General features: G+C 40.1%; 1 protein-coding gene across 1 annotated transcript in view; it reads left to right on the top strand.

Moving 5' to 3' along the window:
- Positions 1-22,839, top strand: part of AGBL1 (ATP/GTP binding protein like 1) — a 279,246-nt gene that overhangs the window by 143,282 nt on the left and 113,125 nt on the right. Inside the window, exons 20-21 of the mRNA XM_009276632.1 lie at positions 1,058-1,189; positions 5,730-5,906. Of these exons, the coding sequence (XP_009274907.1) occupies positions 1,058-1,189; positions 5,730-5,906 (309 nt within the window). The remainder of the gene's footprint in view (positions 1-1,057; positions 1,190-5,729; positions 5,907-22,839) is intronic.

Here is a 22,839-nt window from a genome sequence, read left to right as displayed (position 1 = left end):
TCTTTATATTGATCCATAATTCTTCCCTACCTTCCTACGCCCACTCTTTTGTCTCCGACATGTGCCCTGGAAAACTTTTTCAATGAAATCTTGAAGCTCCTTTCTACTCAGTGGTCAATATCGGTTTAAAATGAACCAATTCCTTCTCTTTAGAAATTCTTGTCTTTTCATTGATAGATTTATGAATATTCCTGATAAAGACATGGAGAATATATGTAACAGCAGTGAGTATATCGACTTCATATCTCAGAGGGCACGGAGATTGATTATTCCTTAAGACTTGGGTCAATATTTACCTCTTTGGTCATCAAATCGTGATTTTCATTTCTATAGGAGTCGATATCTGCCTATAAAGGCAATCAAAACTTCTGCTAAAACTGGGACTGTGCCTTGTGCCTAGTTTATATGACAGCTGACATAAGAGAGATGGATTAGATAGATAGATTAGACAGTGTGGAAAGGGATTATTTACTGTGAAGATAGGTCGTGTTCTGTGCTTGGCTTCCAGGAATTCATGCAAAGATCTGATGGCACTGTGCAATACAGTTGCACAATTATATTTTCCTGAAAATTATGTAGCACAGGTTTTGAATTTAAACTAGCCAAAGTGATGATTAATTGCTTAGGAAAGCACAGATTTCAAATCTCATGAGGATAAAGCTGGAGTTTAGGAGTTTAGAAGTAGGAAGAGCCTGACAAATTGCTCTCTTGTTGTATCATAAGTTACCATGAACGCTGAAGTTCCCGAGTTGCCATGGATTCTCACACAGGTGTCATGTTTATTTCTGCTGCAGACGGAAATGCACGAGTCTTGACTCTCTGGATCCCTGAGATCATGTCAGATTGAATAGATAAAGCAAGATACAACTGACTAACAAAGTTTGACACAGGTCATAGGCATGGCACAGTCTAAGCTCCTCTGAAGAGACCTGAAAAAAACAGTAGCAACGCCCCCCCCCTCCCCCCCATAGTCTTATGCTGCTTATTATGAATAACCAGGAAACTTTTTCTTTTTAAATGTTCAAGATTTTTCCTTCCCCCCTTCCCCTCTCCCTAGGTATTCTGTGACTACCATGGACACTCCCAGAAAAAGAATGTGTTTCTTTATGGCTGCAGCATCAAGGAGACCTTGTGGCAAGCAGGCTGCGTGGTTGACACAGCAGTTATCACAGAAGACGTTGGCTACAGGGTAGGTCAAGGAAACTTTTTCTTTTTAAATGTTCAAGATTTTTCCTTCCCCCCTTCCCCTCTCCCTAGGTATTCTGTGACTACCATGGACACTCCCAGAAAAAGAATGTGTTTCTTTATGGCTGCAGCATCAAGGAGACCTTGTGGCAAGCAGGCTGCGTGGTTGACACAGCAGTTATCACAGAAGATGTTGGCTACAGGGTAGGTCCACTTTGTTCCTTCCTGCAATTACTGGTGTGTGTGTGCAACCTACGCAGCTGGTTAAATTAAGGCCAGCTCACAAATTTTGGAGGCAGGTGCAAACTTCCCTTACTCCGGAGGAGTAATGGTCCAGAGAGTTGCAAATCATGCATAACACCTTCACGCACCAGATATTAGCAAGAATATTGTCAGTAGGTGCGTCCCTATTTATTTTGTTTTAGTAAGATGCTGTGTTACAATCTTTGGCTACAGACTAATAGGACAGCCATATTTTTGTGTGTTTTATAGTTTCTAAATATACATACGCTTTTGTCCCCTCGCCCCACCATAATAAGAAAATAAACAGGAATTACATAACGGTAACTTAGAAAATGACAATGTGCCACTGCCCTACTCAGTTGAATTGCTTCATCACAAAATGCTCCTGGTCCCACTGAAGACACCAGAGAATTCAACGGGTGTCAAACAGACAGATCTAACATAGTGGCGTTATCTCCACAGCAAGTGCTTTGTGTCATAGCTAGGGAAATTTTTCTGGAATTAGAAAGAACAAATACTAAACAAATACTATTTCTATTTCATGCGAACGTCTCGTTCATCAAACTGTTCTCTGGATATCCTGCCTGTCTCTTTTTTTGGTGTCTGTTTGGATGATATTTTCCTCTTAAATGATGAATTTCTGTGGAGAAAAGAATCTCATAAGCTCTAATTATAGTCTTAAAAAAATGTTAATTTCACAAAACATTAATTGTGGCCTTAGACTGATTAGAGAGCTATAGCTTGGTTTACTCCAACCTGAAAGAGGCTGAAAAGTCTTTTTCAGTTTACGTCTCTGTATAATTTTTGCTACTTCAGCACAAATACTAGTTATCCTCCCATAAGGATGCCACATCTTCTGTGTTCAACTTACGGCATTGTACACAGCACACTGAAACTTTACTGGAAGAAAGTGCTCCAGTGTTCATCGTGAGGGGTCCCTGTGGCAAACGCTCTGTTTCACAAAGAAAGCAGGGAGGGTACTTACAGTCAGGGCATCTTTTGCTGCGTTTGAACTCAGAGGGCTTGAAAAGGCTGAGGTTGGTTCACTGTTACACAAACAGAATTCAAATGCTGCTTTCAGCATCTGGAGCCTGTCTTGAATCTGCAATGACGAAAGCAGGAGCAAGGCTCCAAGGCTGCCCAAGAATACTCTACAGCCATCCTATAAGAAAGATTTTGTGGTTCAAATCCTCTGTTTTGGACAAAACAGGGGATAGGTGCCTGCTGCAGTTCCTGCCTATGGGTCACCCTCTTCCTTCTTAGGCTGGGGAAACTGGATATATAGGAGAACACATCTGCAATTGCAAACTGCAGCAGATAATTGCCCCTGTCTCAGACCTGCTTCCTTGCACTGTTTGCACAGGTTTCTCTCCTGCCTCCTGTAGGTAGCTGGGATTAATCTGCCCTCCATGACTGATTTTTCTCCCCAGGAGCAGGAACCAAATACCTCAAGAAAATGTTGTTTTTGGAACAGCCTTTGCCTCATAAGTCATAGACTCAGCTGTAGCCCTTGGCAATATACAGGAGTAAGAGTCTTCATTACCTTCTAATATTTGGTGGTCTTGGGTGACTTGCACAGCATTGGTATCACAAAGCCCAGCTTGAAGATTTGTCCTTTTAATAGCCATTCCAAGCCCCTTTGACAGCAATCTTTGCAGGGACATCAGTAAAGAAATATAATTCCATTTTCTCCTAATGGGATTGGAGGTTTAAGGACAGGGTCCTGTGTGAGGGGAGTAGCTTCCTTTGCTGTTGTACGTGCTAAATCCATCTGTGCGTAAGAAAGGGAACATAGCCACACTCTGCGTTATCATAAAAACATCCTTTAAAAGGGTGTGTTTTCACCCTTTCAAAATATACTATTGAAAGATAATTAATGAGAAAAATAAATAGAGAAGAAAGAACCAGCAGTGTGAAATCCAGTGAACGCTGGTAAAATGAAAAGAATATTAAATTCAGAGTTGCTAATGCTCCTGAATGAGTCCTGCGTACAAAGACATTACTGTTACAGGCCAGTGTTTTTATTTAATTAAATGTAAAAGATTGATTATGCATATAATTTCAATTGTTTTAAAAAGCTAAACTGGATTAGGGATCTGATTACTGTAGTTGATAGTATATATTTACAAAAAATATCTGTGTGTTGGTTCAGATAAGGGCAGAATGAAAACTATCTGAACCTTCACATACAGTTTAACTGGTTCTCATGATTCTTCTGAGGCTTATAAACATCTGGGTGATGTGGCTGTGCTGCATTTTTTTAATTCCTGTTCAACCCAAATCCAGGAAAACCTCGAAGCACTGCACGAAAGCATACTATTTTGTGATCCCCATGCAGCAAATAGCACTTTGGAGGCAATCCAGAAATGTTGGATGCTTAGTCTACAGAAAGCAGTCAATTTTAAAGATTCCTCTGTTCAGTATGGTCACAGGCAAGGGAGTGCTGTGGCTCTTAGTAGCACACTGGAGGTCTTGACTTAAGAGTTAGGCTCGCGGTGGTCTCAGATTTAAAATGGAATTTCTTGCTTTGGTCCAGTTTTCTCCACCTCAGTTTTTTCATCTGAAAAATGAACCTTATAGATCTTTAGATCTGTACCTTATAGAACTGGTAAAGTCCATTGACAGCTGTAGCCAGAATATACTGAAAAATGAAAATTACGTTTTTGTTACGGAGATGTGTACAGTTAAGCTGTTTGCAGGAGATATTGCAAAATAGTTTAGGCCAAAGATTTATCATTCACATCAAATATGTTTTAGGAAAAGACATTATTCTTTCACTTTCAGTGAAACCAAATATTCCCGTACAGTGCTATGAAGTAAAGCTCAACAGAACGGAACTACAATTGCTCAGAATCAGTCAGTGAAACCGATTGTTATCGGACAGTGAAATTAGCTGGTTGGCTTTACCCAAACTGAATGAAATTCAAGGGTAAATGCCATTAGCAAAAAGTGGGAACTCCTTCTATATGATTCCATTCAGTTCGGATGTTTAAGAAAGCTGTAGTCAAAGAAATAATGAATGTCCTCATTTTGCTTGCTCTTCTCTAGATGGATCAAATCATCTTTTGGCATATGTTGTGGTTAGTATACCAGCACTAAAATTTAGACGCACGCACACTTAAAGGTTCGGTTTCTACATAGAGCACACCTAGTATATGTTTTTATAGCGTGTAAAAGTAACGCATTTAGCACTGTGTAATGACTAAGTAAGTGTTGCCTCTGCACTGATGGAAATATTTGATACTGCAGTGTATTAGGAGCGTTTATAGACTGTTTTTGGGAAAAACGATTTCTAGAATAAGAAAATCACTTGGGCTAAGATGTAATAGAATCATAGAATAGAATAGAATCATAGAATCATTGAGGTTGGAAAAGACCTCTAAGATCATCGAGTCCAACCATCGACCCAACACCACCACCCACTAAACCATGTCCCTAAGTGCCTCATCTACTCGTCTTTTAAATACCTCCAGGGATGGGGACTCCACCACTTCCCTGGGCAGCCTGTTCCAATGTTTAACCACTCTTTCAGTAAAGAAATTTTTCCTCACGTCCAATCTAAACCTCCCCTGGCACAACTTGAGGCCATTTCCTCTCGTCCTGTCGCTTGTTACTTGGGAGAAGAATATTTACTGGGTTTTCATGATTACTATTTATTGTGATTCTCTAAATGAAGTGTACAAAATATATCATTTGGACTCAGATGAGAATATTTTGGTTTGTTTCACAATGCAAGTTAGTTAAATCTTGAGCTCTATTTTCATATAATTATGTGCGACCTTCCGTGAGAATACACATCCCCTTTCTCTGCTCTATGCTAGGTTCAGACAAAACTCCTTCCATAGCTGAATCCCTTGTCAAATTGTGGATGCATGATAGGAGGAGATCTAGTATAGCTGGAGAGGGGAGAATGGGAATATCAGGTACTGAACTATGACTGCAGCCCTCTCGGCAGCACGACAGGAAGGGGTAGGTTAGTGGTGAAGCAGCTTGCAAACAAAACTCTGTAAGTGACTTCAGCAGTCCCAAACTATTTGGTGTGAAAATGCGTGATTTTGAAAGAGATATACCAAGTGTACTGGATATTTTGCATTTTAGCCTTTGGGATGAAACAAATGTTAGAATCTGAGGATTTCACATGGGATGGACATAATGCACTGGTTGGAGCTCTCAGTGTCTACAGATAGATTTGATGATACGCACATTAAAAACCACAGGTGTCTCTGTATATGTGTGTATGATATAAACACATGTACAGCTGTTCAATTCATTTTCTCATCACTGCTGATATTTTCTCATAGACTCTTCCTAAAATCCTGGATAAAGTGGCCCCTGCATTTGTCATGAACAGCTGCAGCTTCCTGGTGGAGAAGTCCCGGGAGTCGACGGCCCGGGTGGTGGTATGGAAGGAAATGGGTGTGTTGAGGAGCTACACTATGGAGAGCACGTACTGCGGCTGCAGCCACGGACTCTACAAAGTGAGTAAATCTTTCAAAGAACCCTGTGCCACCCTCCTCCTAATGCACATCTCATGAGCTTGGAAGGGCAAAACAGAGGAGATAGCCATTGTCTTGATGCTTAGCATTGTCTGCTCTCTCCAGACCCATGTAGCCGTGCTTCTGAGTTTTTCCTCAGTGAAATCTTTCCATGATCCCTCACTCTTTTACCTTCCATGCCAGGAAAGTAGAGTCCTTGCTCTGAGGTTTCATTCAACAGTGAAATAAAAAGAAACTCCAGCCTGGAACCAAAAGCATTGAGCTGAAGGAAGGAGCGTTTCTGAGATGATACAGGGCACTTATCCTTATAAGGGCATTCACAGTGTTGTACAAAATGTGTTGGCAGGTCATATGGGCACCTTTGAGCCTAGTTCTATGGTAATTAACTTGAAAACCAGTGGCACCAATCTTTTTGGTACAGGCTAGCTACCTGAGCATTCACCTGGCTAAATTTAAGATCCTGCAGTGAGAATCCTGCATTTGGAGTTGCCTGTTACTGACAGCCAAAGGTAGCTAATCTAAGGCTAGTTTTGACAGCTGTCCATGAGCTCAGGGTACGCCTGTGACTGTGATCTAGGCAGACCTGAATTCCACATCAAACGAGGTTCCAGTCTCGGCAGGAAGGGCTGTACTCATACCGAATGCATAAGAGACATCAGTCTGAGATCTCCTGGCAGGCAGTTTTTAAGTACACAGGATGAACTCTGGTAATTGCATTTGAGTGATCATAATTCTCCATTCAATCAAATGGTGAATTCTTTCTCTTGTTCCTTTCCCAAACCTGTTGCTTTCATTGAAAGGCTTCCATGTTCCATCTCATTTCTCCCACTAGGGAGCAATCCTTATCTATACAGCATTAATAAGCAGTTAAGGATCCTAAGGATCTTTTCCCTTAAGGAAAGAGCCATTATTACAAATAACAATTAATTAATGAGACATTCAAATGATTATCTCTGGAAGCTCTATACTAATCCTTTTACTTCTCTATAGAATGTAGCCAGGAAGTACTCAGCTGCTGTTTTAACCATGCTCTACTATACACACATCAATTCCAAGACAGGAAAGGCAGAAGGAAAAAACGGCAGACAGTTTAAAGAAAGAGAATATAATTGCCCTGGGCATTACATCTAACACTCCCTACTCCTGAGAAGTGCTAATGGTTTTTTAATAGGCACCACAGGTCAAGACAGTGGTTTTGAATCTTTTTTAGACGGGGGGGGAAATCTACCTCGACTGAAGTCAATGACAAAACTCCCGGTGATCTCCGTAGAGGAGGATTTCACTCATTTCCTAGATAACTGCAGTAAGACCTAAAACCAGTGACACATTGGATTGTATCAATATCTAATGATTTGTTCTCCTTCTCCTTCAGCATCTGTGAGGTCTTTAACCCAAATTTGCTTAATTTGTTCCATTAGATGCTTGAAATAGTAAGTAGGAAGAGAACATTAAATGCCACATTCAGCTGTTGCGTTTAAGCACTGTGCCATCCACAGGGGCCCTGTATTATATAGTAGAGGCACCAAAAATAAGCAGAAAGACCTAATGCAGATGGTTCAGGATTCTTTTTTTAAAGAAATCCTTTAAAATGTGTGAAATTATTTTCTACATTCTTTCCTGTCCTCTTTTTCATCACTGAGCAGGACCTCAGGCAGCCACTGAGGACAAGAGCAAGTTGACATATGAGGGCTTGTCACTGGTGACAGAATCCAATGTTCTCATGGCCCATAAGGAAGTCCGTAAGCTGTAAAGCAGTTCTGAAATTTCCATTCTGAACACCCTGAAAATCTGAGTCCCGGTTGGATCATTGGGTTATTTTTATGAGGTCACGTAGGGTGTCCTTTCCCTCCCCCCCCCCCCCCCTTTGTTTAGGATTATCGTTCATCTCAAAGATGGAGGATACATAAATATTCCCATGAGGGGGCATTTCTTCATCATAAGGATAATACAAACACTTTTGCAGTTTCTCTGATTCGGGCAGCTTTACAGTATTTCCACTCATTTTTTTCCAAGTATGCTAAGTACCCAACTTGTTAGTATCAAAATGGAATACAACTTCTTATGTTGACATTTATGCTGGAGCTGCATATAAATACATAAACTATCTCTTTCAAATAATTAATATTAATAAGCTATTTCTTCTTCCTTTTAGTGGTCTTTAAAGTTGGTTCTTGCTTGCTTGTTTGCTTGTTCTTGCAAGTGGATTATTTAGGGTATGGACTTGACAGGCTGACCTGAAGATTTCGTTGCATAATACCATTTAATACTCAGCTTCCATCTATCAAGCCAAAACTACTTCATTAGTATCTGGAAGCCCTGAAATTATTCCTGTGAACTGGAAATTAATCACATAAGAGGTCACATTTTTCTAGAGACTTCAACCTGAGTTCTTCACTCTTGGACCCTCAAGTTGATGTGTTTGTAAACAATAGACTGAGACTAGTGCTCAGACAGGAGATGTCAACATCCTATATTTAGAGCTTTCTGATATAGCAGATTTATGTTTTTCTGTGAATAGAATCAGTTTCTTAATTGCATAGTTTCCTAATTGAACTCCCTGTAGGGATATATCCAGAATCTCCCCTGGACAAGAATGCCCTTATGTTTTTGATGCTTTCACACCTTGAAGTACAGTACAAACAGCAGCTAGGATTTAAAACATCTCATTATATGCAGCAGAAGCTCCCAAGTCCAGCATCAATCAGTGAATCAGTGGTCAATCTTCTAATAGAGTGCAGCAGACCTGGATCCTGGTCATAGAATCATAGAATCATTGAGGTTGGAAAAGACCTCTAAGATCATCAAGTCCAACCGTCAACCCAACACCACCATGCCCACTAAACCATGTCCCTAAGCGCCTCATCTACACGTCTTTTAAATACCTCCAGGGATGGGGACTCCACCACTTCCCTGGGCAGCCTCTTCCAATGTTTAACCACTCTTTCAGTAAAGAAATTTTTCCTTACATCTAATCTAAACCTCCCCTGGTGCAACTTGAGGCCATTTGCTCTCGTCCTGGTCTTTAGCTTTCTTCCTGCTTGTAAGTGATGAAAGTCATTCACATGGCTGCTTTGCTGGCTATGAGCACAGGTACAGTGCTTGGAGCTGCACAGAGACACCTGATAGGGATTGTGCAAAAGATTTAGGAAAAGCAAGAAAGCCTTACAGAGGTTGCAAGAGGTTAAAATATTAATTGCACAAGGCTGGTAAATGTGCCCCCTCCCACCACAGAGCAATGTTGAGGAAGGGCTTGACGTAAACCAGAACCTAGCTTTTCTGATAGAGTCCAGAAAAGATGCTGCTAGAGCTTTTCCAAGGAACTTGTGTGGCCTCTCTTGAATTGAAACGTAGCCTTCATTTTTAAAACAGTTTAGTGAGTGAAAGATAAGCAGGAATTTGGTACTACTGATATGTAAATGAGGAAGAATAGTGACCCCAGCCTCGTTTAAAAGTCATTTGATTTCAAATGGAGAGGAGGGGGAAATGAGAGGAGAAAAGAGATGGTTTGTCTCTGTTGAATCTCCCTGTCTGTGTGATCAATGGAAACACAATAAGCCAACTACCCTTAAGGAAGTGAAACATAAAACTAAAGAAACTATTGATCTTATCTAAGGTTTTGTTCAACTAAGGAAGAAGAAAAGAAGGGGAAAAAAATGCAAATTCTTTTTCATTTTGTCTAGATTGCCCAGTTCAGTTTTAGAGGAGCAGTGTCTCCATTTGAAAGTTGCTAATAACAAAGCAGCCAATTTCTGCAGGGAATTCTCCCTCCTGCTTCTGCCAGTTTACAGGCCTATGGTCAAAACAGAAAACAATTAACAACAACAACAAAAAATACCAAAACACTCCCCCCCCAAAAAAAACCCCAACAAACCATGCAACTGCTTATCGTTTCTTTTCTCGTGTGAAGGCAGTCTGCATTGTTCCCTTGTTGGAGCTTTTAGCCCTCCAGCTCACCATGTGATTTTTATTGCTGCCTCCCTTTTGTGGGTTGTAGAGCCCCTTCTCATCTTTGGTTTTTAAAAGACTGAATGCAAGGCTGTTCCGTAAGACGTTCTACTGAGTACAGGTACAATCATGGCCCCAAAAGAATCAAATCTCCAGTGACACGTATTGACATTTTCCTGAGGTTCTTGTGTGATTAAATTTTAAACTTCCATATCTCTCTGCCGTAACCATGTTCTATCATGTTATTACACTGTTTCACCATTCTTCTTGATTCCTTGTTACCTGGCCTACTAATTAAGAGCCTTCTATAGCGTATTGCACTGTGCTGTTCCATTCATTACTGCATCTATCATCCTCCAAGTTAATATCTTTTGTGCCATGGTATACAGCTGAGTTCCAAACCATATGTCTTGGTAATAGAGTGAATCTCAAAAATTAAGCTTCCTGCTCTGTGAGTGCATGCTATGTTGGAAAAGCATTTTCCTTGGCTTGTTGTGCCTGGTGGAGGAGATGTAGTACTAACGGAAATAGATTTTAGCTTCTTGCTTCAAAGGGATTACAAATAACAAGGAGTAACAAATGAGTTTTAAAATTATTGCAGCTATCTTGACAGTGCCCTTTGAAGGAGATTTTACTAGTGATATGGATCCCTCTTTGAAGAAAGCCTTTGGGAGAGCTGAGAAAAAAGATTTTTTTCTTCTGTCCAGTCTAATGCTTCTAAGTCAGAGGAATTGAATACCCCAAATTTTCTCATCGGACTTGATTAGAGGGAAAAACCATCCCTTTGCAGAGACACTGGAAGCAGAGACATCAGCACCAAGCTGCATGGCTATACAGTTCATAAGACTTTCTCGATAGTTGTTCAGAATGTCTTTGAACGAAAGTGGTGAGAGTTACTCTAACTGGAAGATCTGATATTATCCATCCCCTTTAACCTGGCTAGCATGGGCTGAATTACTTAAAATGAGTGATGAACCACTGATTTACCATGGAAGTGTGGCTGAACTAAAGCGATATGCCAAGATGAAAGCCTTTCCTCTTTCTACTCCTTCAGAGGTGGACTTCTCTGGTTTGACCTGTTTCTGCCCAAATTAGCCTAACTGTTACCAATGTATGATTTGTCCATTGAATTACAGCACTATATAGTTATCTGTAGGCAATGAAATATTTACTTCATCTTCCTTACTATTGAAGATTACTTACCAAATCTCTGAGAGGAATTTTTACGTATGCTTTATTCAAAAGCAGTTTATTATAGTTAATAGTGAGAAATTGAGTTGTTTTGATGGCGTTTGCAGGTCACATGATACTGCTTCTGTTCTCTAGGAAGATGTATATTGTTCTTGTAATTGGAAGTCTGGTGCACAAACTTACAAATAATTTTAATTTGGCCTCTTGCCAGTATTCAGCCACCAACAAAAATGGTTTCAGCAATATTCTTGCCATAAAGCATATTCTATAAGTACTTGCAGAAAGGAAAAGTAAAGAAATAGGATATATTCCATGCTTTCTGGTGTATGTTTCTGGAAAATGCTTATATCATCTTTGCAAGTCTGACAGACTTTCCCTCATTTCTGATTTCTTTTGTCCCCCAGAGCTTACACTTTTCCTAAGAATGGGTAAGTCTCAAAAGCATTCAAAAGTTTCTTTTCAAAAAAATCCCCCCTAAAATGTGTGTGTTTAGCTGACCCTCTGTGCTCTGGGGTTCTCATTCAAAAGCAGATGCTGAGAATAAGAAAGAATGATTTTTCTTTCTGATAGTTCTCCTTCCAGTTCTGGTCCAAAGTGGCTCAAATTGGAAGCAGCTGTAACAGCAGGAGAAGTATAGAAAAAAATATTTATCTAATAGTAATCTAAGGACTGAAGGTTCAAATTAAGGGTTTTGTTTGTTCTGTTTCCTTAAGTTGTTACCCAAGGCAAAATTTTGCATCCTATTTGCTTTATTTTCCTGTTTCTTTTATTTCCGCCAACCCCTTGCACTAATTGATGATTCAGTTTGTAAGATATTTTAATTGTACCTTTTAGGTTTGTGGGCCGTGCATCTTAAAACTATGTAAGGGTTAATGGCATTTAAGACGTGGGGAAAGAGGAGGGAGGATTTCTGAGCAAACAAATCAGGAGAGAGTTGGTGTTTGTCTTCCTTGGAGACTTGTAGATTCTTATATGAACTGCTGCAGGATTTTCCCTCATTAGGTGTTTTTTATTGGTTCGTTCGTTTGTTTTAATTATTTGACAGAATGCCAACTGAGAAAGCACATGCTTAACTGTGCTCAGATCTCTTTGGTTCGTGCCACATTAAACAACAGGTGTTTGAAGGTGTGCTGACTTGGGCGCTCTCAGATTATTTGGAAAAGCAAACCACAGAACTGGGAGAACTTTGTAGGGATTCTTTGGCCCTTGTATCTCCAGGAATACTGGAGCTTGTCAGTAGGACTATCCTGACTGGTCTCATCTTTCTTGATGGATAGTAAGACAGTTGTATTAAGGCAAGTGCGACCAAAACCACATGAGATATAAATATCATCTTTGTTCCTAAAAGTCATGGGTGTTATTGCTATTTACTAATTTTTTACTGAAGGTGCTCAATACTGTGAGATGGGAGAGCCATTTATGTACATTTAAAAGTCTGTAAATTTTGCAAGAAGGTAATTCAGGCCTCCATGCTCTGCCTTCCGCTTTCCTGATCCACTCCACAGTCAGTTTAGCCTTGGTGTTTTGGAAGAGATCAATAATTAAGTAGGGTCATTTTTCTTGTCATCGTTTCTGGAGAAGGCTTATTTCTTATTTGTTTGGGTTTGGGGGGGGGGCAGGGGAACTGGTTTGTTTGGTTTTTTTTTAACCCTATGTAGGATAAGACCTGTTTTCTGGCACTAGTGTGACTGTTCGAAGCTTTTTGCTGAGAACACTCAGCCCCACTTCCAATGTTTGCCAAATGTGGGTGTTCTGTGAATGGCTCTGGAAAAGCAATGGTCTCTTAATCCCATGGACAGAGTTTGCTGCTGTACAAACAAACAAACATTTCTTTTAGGGTGACTGAATAATTCCTTACCTCTTTCAAGAAGTTAGTATAGAGGTGTTTGCCTGCCAAATACTGTGCACTAGTCCGTCTGTTGAGGTGTCCCATGAATGCTGCCTTCAAACAGATTTTGGAAGAAGCCCTCCCTGGCACCTCCTGCAGTGGGTTTCGGCTATCACTCAGGCCATCTGCTTTCCTGTTCCTGGGTTGAAAGATTCAAGTGTTAGGGGACTGAGGGATGTTCTATCGTGTTTGAACTCGCACGGTTACTAGAAACAGGGGAGAATGACACTTAATGGAGAAGAATGGACACATAGCTTTCTTTAGCCTCCCTGTTCCCAAAGCACTCAGGAAGCACTAAAACCCAACACAAGAATTGTCAGGGGACACTGGGCAACGGTATTTTAGTCTTTCTCATTATTGATGTGTACCCAAGGAATGATATATTCAAATTTTTTTATATATATGACAAAAGGTGATCACTGATGCTAGCTGGATCATGGATGAAGATACAAATTTAAATTGTTGTGTTTTATTTTGATTATTTCTCCTGACATGTTGAGCCAGCTGTATCCCTGACTTGCTAAGTTCAGTGCTGTGATATCAAGGTAGATTTGGCTAGTTAGCTTTGGAGAGATATTCCAGAGACCTTGACAGTCTTGGAAGGAAGGAAGCATGCATTACCAATGCACTGGGGATAGCTTGTGAATGTGTTCCCTCCCTCTTAGACCCTGTCTGGAAGGAAACAAGAGTGCCTCTGCCAGTTACATTACTGTGATAAAAGCCAGGAGAGGCACCAGTTTTTATCCTGTCATGTACTGGTCGGTAAGTTATTCTAACTGCAGACATTTGGGTAAATAAAATGGGAAAGTCTGTACGGAAGGGCTGTCACAGTGGTGATTTTAACACACCTCAAACTGAGTTTGAGGCATCTCTAGTGGGAATGAGCCACAGGGAAGTCAGATCACAGCCTACTCCCACAGCACTAGTCTTTTAAGCTTGCTGTGTGATTCTGTTCTGAACTTTCCCACCAAGGTTAGTACAGTGTAGGTTAGTACTGATCTCTGGCATTTCCAGATATTTCAGTCCCAGACTTAGCTTTTGACACAGCATTTTCACACAGGAGTGATGCATCTTTCCAGTATGGAAATGGGCAGCCCTATTAACGGTGCCAAAATATGTGATATTTAATTGCCGGAGCAACGTAGTGATTAGGCTGAAATTATGTGTCTTTTGGTTTGTAGCCATATAACCTGTGTTTTCTGGTCCTGTTCGGCTACACTGAGTCAAATTAGTTCATCCTGGATGATAAATCTCCACAGGCATCCCAGGGTGATGTTGCAGGCTGCCACGGAGCAGCCGTAGCAGCTAAGATAACTTAGGGCTCAAGAGTGTTGTCCTCATGCCATTTCATGTGCATGGACATTTCCCTAGGATCATAGAATCATTGAGGTTGGAAAAGACCTCTAAGATCATTGAGTCCAACCGTCAACCCAACACCACCATGCCCACTAAACCATGTCCCTAAGCGCCTCATCTACACGTCTTTTAAATATCTCCAGGGATGGGGACTCCACCACTTCCCTGGGCAGCCTCTTCCAATGTTTAACCACTCTTTCAGTAAAGAAATTTTTCCTCACATCCAATCTAAACTCCCTAGTTTCCTTCTCCTTCAAAGTAGACACCCCATTATATATCTGCAGAAACAGGAGTGCTGAAGGTAACATTAGCATAAAATGCAATAGACAAAAGGCTGTATATAGAAGAACATGGGATCTTAGGTCTCGTTTTAGGACCTCAGTCATGCAAATCACATTTCTCTGTCTCTCCTACTTAGTCATTCAGGCTAAGAAACAGGATGCAAATCATGGCTTCTCAGAAAACATAGGTGCTGTATCCTAACCCAGATTTTGTTAGTAAAAACATGTTACAAAAGGAGAAAAATATGGTCCTGAACCACAAAGTGAAAAATTTGCTGGCGTCTCTGCCTTTTGGAACCAATTTCAAAGTTGACACTAAGGGGACGTCTGCTTCTCCAGCTCCTAAGCAGACAGCCCGGCCCAATCTGCAGCCCTTTGGCAGAAGGAGTGTCTTAAATCAACTTCTTTGTCTCTCCTGTTGATAGATGATTGGGTGCTGACTGGCTGCGTAACTGGAGAATAGGTCCCATGCCATATGGTTAAATTACAGCACAATAAAAAATGACGACAGGGGTGAGATCATAATAGATCTGACTCTGCAAAGCTGGGAGGTATCCAGTTCTGTTGAGGTTCAGTGGACATGGCTGGCATGCAGAATAACAAAGCAGAGCAATCGTGTATCTCCTTCTTGGCCCACCCTTTTCCACCATCATATAATTGAAACTTGTCTTAGCTCTGCTGTTTACCCCTTCTGTTTGGGACTCAGCCTTGGAGTGCTTGTTCCAACAAATCCCTGCAATCTCCTACATTCCTTTCACTTGCTAATGATGTTAGCATTTCCTAGTTGTTAGTTCACTTTTTATTAAACCAAAGGACGTAGCGAGCTCCTTGGGGCTGAAGAGTGGAAAACAGGCATTATCTTGATTCTTTCCCGTCTTGAATGCTGATATTCATCTAGATTTCTTTTTTTCCCAGTGTATTGGAAACAACTGATGTTTCTGCTTTGTTTATGGGATCTTTCTCCCTCAGCTGCTTTTGCACTTCCCTAGATACTTGGTTGGAACCCAGTCTTTCCATATTCCAATGCTGTACTCAAGAAGATACTTGGTTGGAACCCAGTCTTTCCATGTTCCAATGCTGTACTCAAGGAGATGATAGGTATAGACTTAGAGGGGTTATCAAACTGTTTCTCTACAAAGGGAATGAGCAACAAGACTACATAGAATCAGAAGTGCAAGTATTCTGTCATACCCATCTTTCAGAATTTGAGAGAGCAGGATTAGGTGGAAGAATCCCAGGTTTTGACATTACAGATCTGGACAACCTAGATGCTTGAAGCAAAAAAGCCATTTACAATCGCATTTGTGGTTGCATGGAGAAGAGATTGCATTTTGTGAGGGAACAAGATATGAATCAATAGCTGACCTCCATATTTTCACCCTGCTGACAAGCTACTGTTATTGTGGCCCCATTTGAAACCAAACAAAACCAGTGTACTCATGTGGAGACATAAAAACAACAAATGCCGTCACCTTGTGACTGAGGGAGTGGGTCCTTCCACGTGCTGCAAGGAGGAACAAACTCTCCTAGTATTAAAATCAATGCTGCCATGCTCGGAAGTCAAATAGTCTTTTGTAGTGCCAGAAGGCTGAAAATGACTAGCAATTTGTGGTCAGGCTAATCTCTGAATTGTATTTATTCAGTTTATGGGTATAGCTGAGGACCTGGTTTGACTTCAGATGTGCATTTGTTAGAACCTTAGCTACGTTCACAGTACAAATTATTAGAGCAAACAGAAGACTACAGAAGTGAAGCAAACTAGATGCTTAAAGATTATTTTTGATTTTCTATTATAAATATTACAGTGGTGTGACAAATCAGACACTTGCAGTCCCACACACTTGTATGTGATTTTTCTGGATGAAATGTTACTGTTTTATTTGAAGCCCACTAAGCAATCCTGAATGGTATGACCTTGAATGCCCATGGGATTTCAGTCTGCTAAAGAAAAAACTCTTGGGAAGGATAAGTGATAGAAAAGCAACATTCCTAATGAAAACTAACTGCAGTATTTCGATGGTGTGCCTTTAAAAGTCCAAATATCATTGCACATCATCCTTTCAAGTTTTCTGTGGAATTACAGCAGCTAGCTTTTTGATTTCTGATGTCTCTCTTGCTTGTTAATCTGGCCCCATGTGGATTTATTGTACAAATCTATTTGGCAGCTGAAAATTGCCCTTTGATGAAGCTCCTAGTCTAATCATGAACTCCTCAGGCATGGAAAATAAGAATGGTGAGGTGGCAAAAGCACAGGCTAAAGGAGCCATGTTTGTCTTTCACTCTGTGTGGATTTTAGAAGCATCTAAATTTCAAAGTCTTTCACACACAGGATTTTCTGCAAAGACTGATTTTGCTCCTCTTAGGATCATAACATTTGTCATGCTGGATCAGACCGTTGGTCCATATAATCAGGTATCCTGCCTCATACAGAGGCTGGTTCCTCACGGCTCAAAAGAGAACAAAACCAGCCTGTAACGCAACTGATTCAATTACACTAAGACATGGAAAGGAAATAATCCTACCAGCCTGACCTGCCTCTCCTCCACTTCATACGCTGCAGCATGAGGCCTGATTATCATTATCACAACCTTGAAATAATGAGTTACATCCTCTGTGAATAATTATGGCACTTTTTCATCCCCTTTCATAATCTTTTCTCAGACAGGGCTTCCTGCAGCAGTGAATTCCACTAGTTGAAGCCTATAATACGTATATGCTGTCCAACATTAAATGTAAGCTATATATTGAAATCTGAGCTCCCTTCTTTCTCTGTTCTGTCCCTTTGCTGGCTTCTGTATAAGCTGCAGTAGTTCCCAGTCTGTTTCGTCTGTCAGCTCACTACCTGTGTTCACTGCCATCCTTATGCCTCTATTATCTGCTCCCAGGTCTCCTGGTCTGGTCTCCTCTAAAATCAAATTACATGGTCTATTCTTTCTCTCCAGTCTCAAAATCAGTAGACACATCCTGGTTCCACCCAGCTCTTGTCTCTTTGGTCGCTTTCTTTGTTTTGTTTCCAATCCAGATTTATTTTTTCACGTGTGCTAAACTCTTGTACTAATCATGTTATTTTTCCTCCTCTTTTTTTCTTTCTACCACAAAACTTGTTTCAAATTACCCAATATACCAGGACTGAGTGTTATTCCTCTGCCTTGAATGTACTAAATGCCTTCCTCACTGACAGAGTACTGATATTTCTTTTTACTTAAATCACAATATGTTCCCTTGCCTGGTACTCTAAACATCATAAATAATACATGGATGTCTGTGGAGTGTGCCATGCGGTGGGTTTTTCCTTGAGTTAGCGTCAGGTCTTCCAGCTGGAGAAGGTGGGTATTGCATGAGCCCGCAACCTGGAGAGGTTGCTTTTATCACAGCTCCTTGAGGACAATAGTAGTGTCCCTTCTAGGTAGCACAGCTCCACAGCCTCTCTCCCTTTCTGTGACTTCAGACACTGGAAGGAGGTGGTAGGGGATCCCAAATCAACAGTAGCAGAGAGGCCGGCATGCTGTGCTGCACGTGTATGAGATATATGCATGTGGTGGCATATGAAGCAGGACTTGGAAGCAGAAGTCTCAAGTCTGGACTGAAAATGGCAAATATTTCAGTGTCATGGTAAGACCAAAGGAGGCTCAGTTCTCCTGCTCATCTGCCATGTCCAGACACAGCCTGGCCTGTAGCGAGGAAGGCTGCAGTTTCTGAGAAAGGTATTAGGCACTGGAAACAGAATCTTAATAACAAATTCATGGAGTTTTAATGGTCAGAAGGGACCCTTAGCTCTTCTGGTTTGACCACTTATACATCATAAGCTTTTGGGCTTCACCCAGCCAACTTTGTACAAAGCCCGATAAGTTATGTTTGTGTAAATAGGTTTTGTAGAAAAACATTCAGACTGGATTTGAGAACATCACATGATCGGAAGTCCATCTGGTCCCCTGTTATTTTATTCCAGGGATCAGTAACTGTTAAATATTATTGCCTTATTCTAATTTGCATTCATCTGCCTGCTGTTTTCAGCTGCATTCTTGTTGTTTTTCTCTGCTAGTTTAGAGAGACCTTTAGTAAGTTATAGTTCCTTCTCTTAAAGGTACTTACACATCGCAACCAAGTCACCTTTCAACTTTTTTGTTAATTAATTAAACAGGCTGAATTCTTTACTAGTTCGTCTATATCAGAATATGCAGGAAAGTGCCTCTGAATTAGCTAAAGGTGCAAGTGGAAAGTCCTGCGCTAAACCACATTAAGCTACATGTCAACACACTGAAGCAGAATTAAGGTGGCCTTAATTAAATTTGGCTTAACTCATTTCTAAAGTAAATTAAGCCTAACTGAATTGAAAACACTTTAGTTCTGAATAACAGAGCAGAAATATGTGCTTCAGTATGTGATAAACTTGTACTTGTGAAGTAAGAGTATGCTTATGCCGGATGAACTCTGAGACAGAAGTTGATATGCCTCACAGAAGAGTTTTGGATGGAATTTGGAGTTTTCTGGTTTATCTTTAGGTAAGACTACTATACTGCATACTGCATATGGATGATGAAGAAAAAAACTGCTGTGATCTGCCTTGGGTGTGCTATATTCTAATTTTTGTCCAAGGAAGAAATTTTTGATGTATGCGCTGCCAGATGGTGGGAGATCTACAAGTGAAGATACGTAGTCTAGAAAGAGACATTTCAGCACAGCATACAACCTGCAGAAATGCAGATATCAGAGATAATTCAGAAATCATTTGCATACATGCCATAAGTGGTGAAGGATCAGACACGAGGAAGCTGAAGATAGTAGAAATCAAAAAAGATGTTGGTTACTCATAGCCAAGAGAAGAAAGAGAATTTGGAGATGCTCAGTGCTGATGATGTGTAATATTCTTCTCTCAGATATTCGTTAAGACAGCTACTGCAATATAGAGAATTAGAAGGATATCTCTGATGAATGCCTTTTGGTGTAAAACAAAAAAACATTGAGATATTTTCAACCAAGTAGTTGTCATAAGTGAGCCTCACTTAGGAAAAGTGGAGAGAGGAGTAAACAAAAGTGTAATGTGACAGTGCATTGTCTGCCTAGAGCAAAAGAATAAGATACAAAGGCAAGTTTGGATGATACATGTTGGAAATATGGCAGAGAAACACGTGGAATGGTGTATCATAGGATTCTTCAAGGCTCTTGGTGAAAAGGAAAGACAAAAACCTTGGTGATTTTGTCAGAGAGCTTTTTAATGCTGTAAATAAGAGAAGGAAGGAAAAACAGAAAAATAACTGATGTGAAGCAGAAGACCTTTTTTGGAGAAGTGAGTCATGTTCCAATGGTCATGGGGATCTCATGGATGAGGGACCTTTGCGCTTCAGAGGAGGAGAACTAATCTTTCACAAAGCAAACCAAAGTAATGCTGAAGGGGGGGGAGGGAAGCAAGCTCTATGAAAACAAATGCAGTTCCTACTCAAATAGCTTGTCATAAAGAAATTGAACCAGTGTGGGAAAAACTGCAGAAGGAATATATTTCTGAAATGTCTACGTACTACCGCTAAGCATCTGAGTAATGAGCAATTGAAAGATCTTGCTGATAAAGTACAATGTAATTGGTGGTACTGAAACCTGCTAGGAAAAGTACGCTTTTGGAATTTCAGAATCTGGTCTACTGGGAAGGACAGAAAGGGTAGTAAGCATGTGTGGCTGGGATGGGAGGGAATGGCAGTCTGTTACATTTTCATTTACTGATAATTTAGGTCTACATATTTACAGGTATGCTGACAAAGTCTAGGAAAGGAGCCTGCTTGGCACACTGAATCAAACTACAAAATGGGTTAAGTTGCCTCATAAATACTTGTATTCGGTACACAAAAAGTAAATATGTAGCTGTGGACTTCAGTTTGGGTGAGATATACCTGTGATTTCATGCGGCAGCAGTAAATACTGTTAGATTCCAAATATTACAGATGATTATTTTCTAACACAAAAGATGTTGTATGCAGTGTAACTCTACTTTGGCCTACATTATAATAGGAAAAGATGAATTAATCTTTGGTGTGGGAGTTTGTGGTTACCTAGACACCAGTGATCATGACCCAATTACATTTAATATGGGGAGAAGACAGTGTTCCTATTAACATGTGTTCATGTATATTTTTTTCCTTAATAAGGGCTGATTTTCCAGGGCCGAGGAAAGATAAGTAAAGCAGACCACGAGAGGAAAAAAATATACAGAAGTATTATGAATAAAAATTGAGTCCTTTTTTAGAAGGATTTTGTTACATATCCAAAAAGGCACAATTCTCTAATCAAGAATTGAGGACGTATTCAGTTAAAACTGATCCCAGTTTAGTAGCAAAGAGAAGGCAATAATTAGAGTGTAGGGGACAGTGAATCATAATATTGATGAAAAATCTACATGATTTATTGATTATAGTAAGACAGATTTCTGTTATTTCAGTCTCAGTTTCTCGTTTGTTACGATTATCACTAATTGTTTACTAGTATTTCTGAATGTAATGAGTAAACAACAGTAGAGGTTATTTTCCTAAATGTGGCTGATGAAAATAATCTTCTGAGGGATAATAACATAGACTTATTGTTTCTGAACAAAGAAAACAGAGAAAATAGATACCAGCCAATGTAATGTAGGAAATGGATATAAGAAGTGAAAAAGTAAAAATTCATGGTAGTCAGTACTAAGAAGAGTAAGAAAGCATTTGGTACCATAACTAGAAAATAAGCTCTAAAACTCTATTATAGGAATTATTGCATTGATAGCATTGTTAAACAGATCTATTTATTAAAGTAGTACCTTTAATTTGTTAGAGGTGTTTCTTTTCCACCCACAATGTTGTTAGTCTTTCCAAAGATTATGGTATGTTATGGTCTGGGTATTCTCAATAATGATGATGCTAAACACTGATTATCATTCCCCTTATAACTTCTTCTTCTGGGATTTATTAGGTCACCAGACCAGGTGCAGAGGGAACACGCTGTTCCTTTTCAGGACCCTTTGTATCTGCCATGGATTGGCATCTGTAAGACATATTTATTCAGTTTGTTCCCTCTGCCCCAGAAATTCCACTCTGCTGACTGCCCACTTAGTCCTAGCAACTTTTTTTGCTTTAGGGATCAGTTTTAAAGAGACCAAAGTCTTACCAGACTGGTACTAGCACTTACCCACACCTCCAAAGATGGTTTACCTCATTTTCTGTTTTCATCATCGTCACCATAGTCAACGCTTCCTCAGCATCTTTCACCTCAGGAGAGAAAAATATCAATATGTAGTTGTGGACAGCAGGTGTTGTCTTTGAAACTTTCTGATATTTCAAGCAATGTTCCCATTTTGCACTAGAATGAAAACAAGCTTTTAAAGTAACTTGTAAAAATGGAAAACAACTGATCTCAGAATAGATCATTACCCCCTTTTGGGCTGAAGAAAGCTCAGATGCCAGTCTGCCTGATTCAAAGCCAGGACTTAGATCACCAGATGGTTCTGTGTTGAACTTGTCCCAGCTTCTCCTGTAAAAGTTGTTACATTTTGTGTAAACAATGAGATATTCCTTGAGCCAGAAAGAGACTAATTCTATAACTCAGTAGCAACAGTACTCGCCTAAGATGGAACAGCCCCAGTCTAAACCACTGCTTCAATTAATATTTAATGGTTCATAGGGAAGAGGGGAGCTCAACTGGGAAGGATATCTTTCTTGTGGGGTCTGCTCAAAAATGTCACCCAAGAGCTGAGCAGCTCTTCCTGAGAAAAGTCACCTCTAATCTGTTATGCTCCTACAAGGAAGTTTTGGCTTAGATAAAAAAATACAAGTTTTCTCAAGATGTTTCTAACCAAATCTCTCACTGCGTCCCACCTCTTCTTAGCTTTTGGAATAAAGCAGAAAGTTTCCTTTGGGGGTGCTGGAAATAATGACTGAACTCCACAAGAAAATTGAATCAGAGATTCATACAAAGCAACAATGAGAAAGATGATTTTTAATGAGTTTGAGGAAGATATAACAAATGAGTTTGAGAGAGAAGTACAGCTATGTGCAACCGGGGCTAAAAAAGCCCAGAAATTTTGTCCATTTTACAGTAGCTTATTCCTGCTAGAGATCACTTATTATTTTATAAAATATAGTTTAAAATAGATATATGGATTTGCTTTTGCCACAGGATCAGAAAGGCAGTTTGCATTTTGGTGGAAGATACTCTATTTATTTATTTATTTATGTATTTATTTTGGCAGTCATTCCTTTAAAAGCTGTTGGTCAATAGATTGCAAGTGAAGAGA

Source organism: Aptenodytes forsteri, unplaced genomic scaffold (assembly GCF_000699145.1).
Source record: "Aptenodytes forsteri isolate BGI_AS27 unplaced genomic scaffold, ASM69914v1 Scaffold1, whole genome shotgun sequence".
In the NCBI taxonomy this organism is placed as follows: domain Eukaryota; kingdom Metazoa; phylum Chordata; class Aves; order Sphenisciformes; family Spheniscidae; genus Aptenodytes; species Aptenodytes forsteri.
This window is presented reverse-complemented; position numbering and strand designations above follow the sequence as displayed.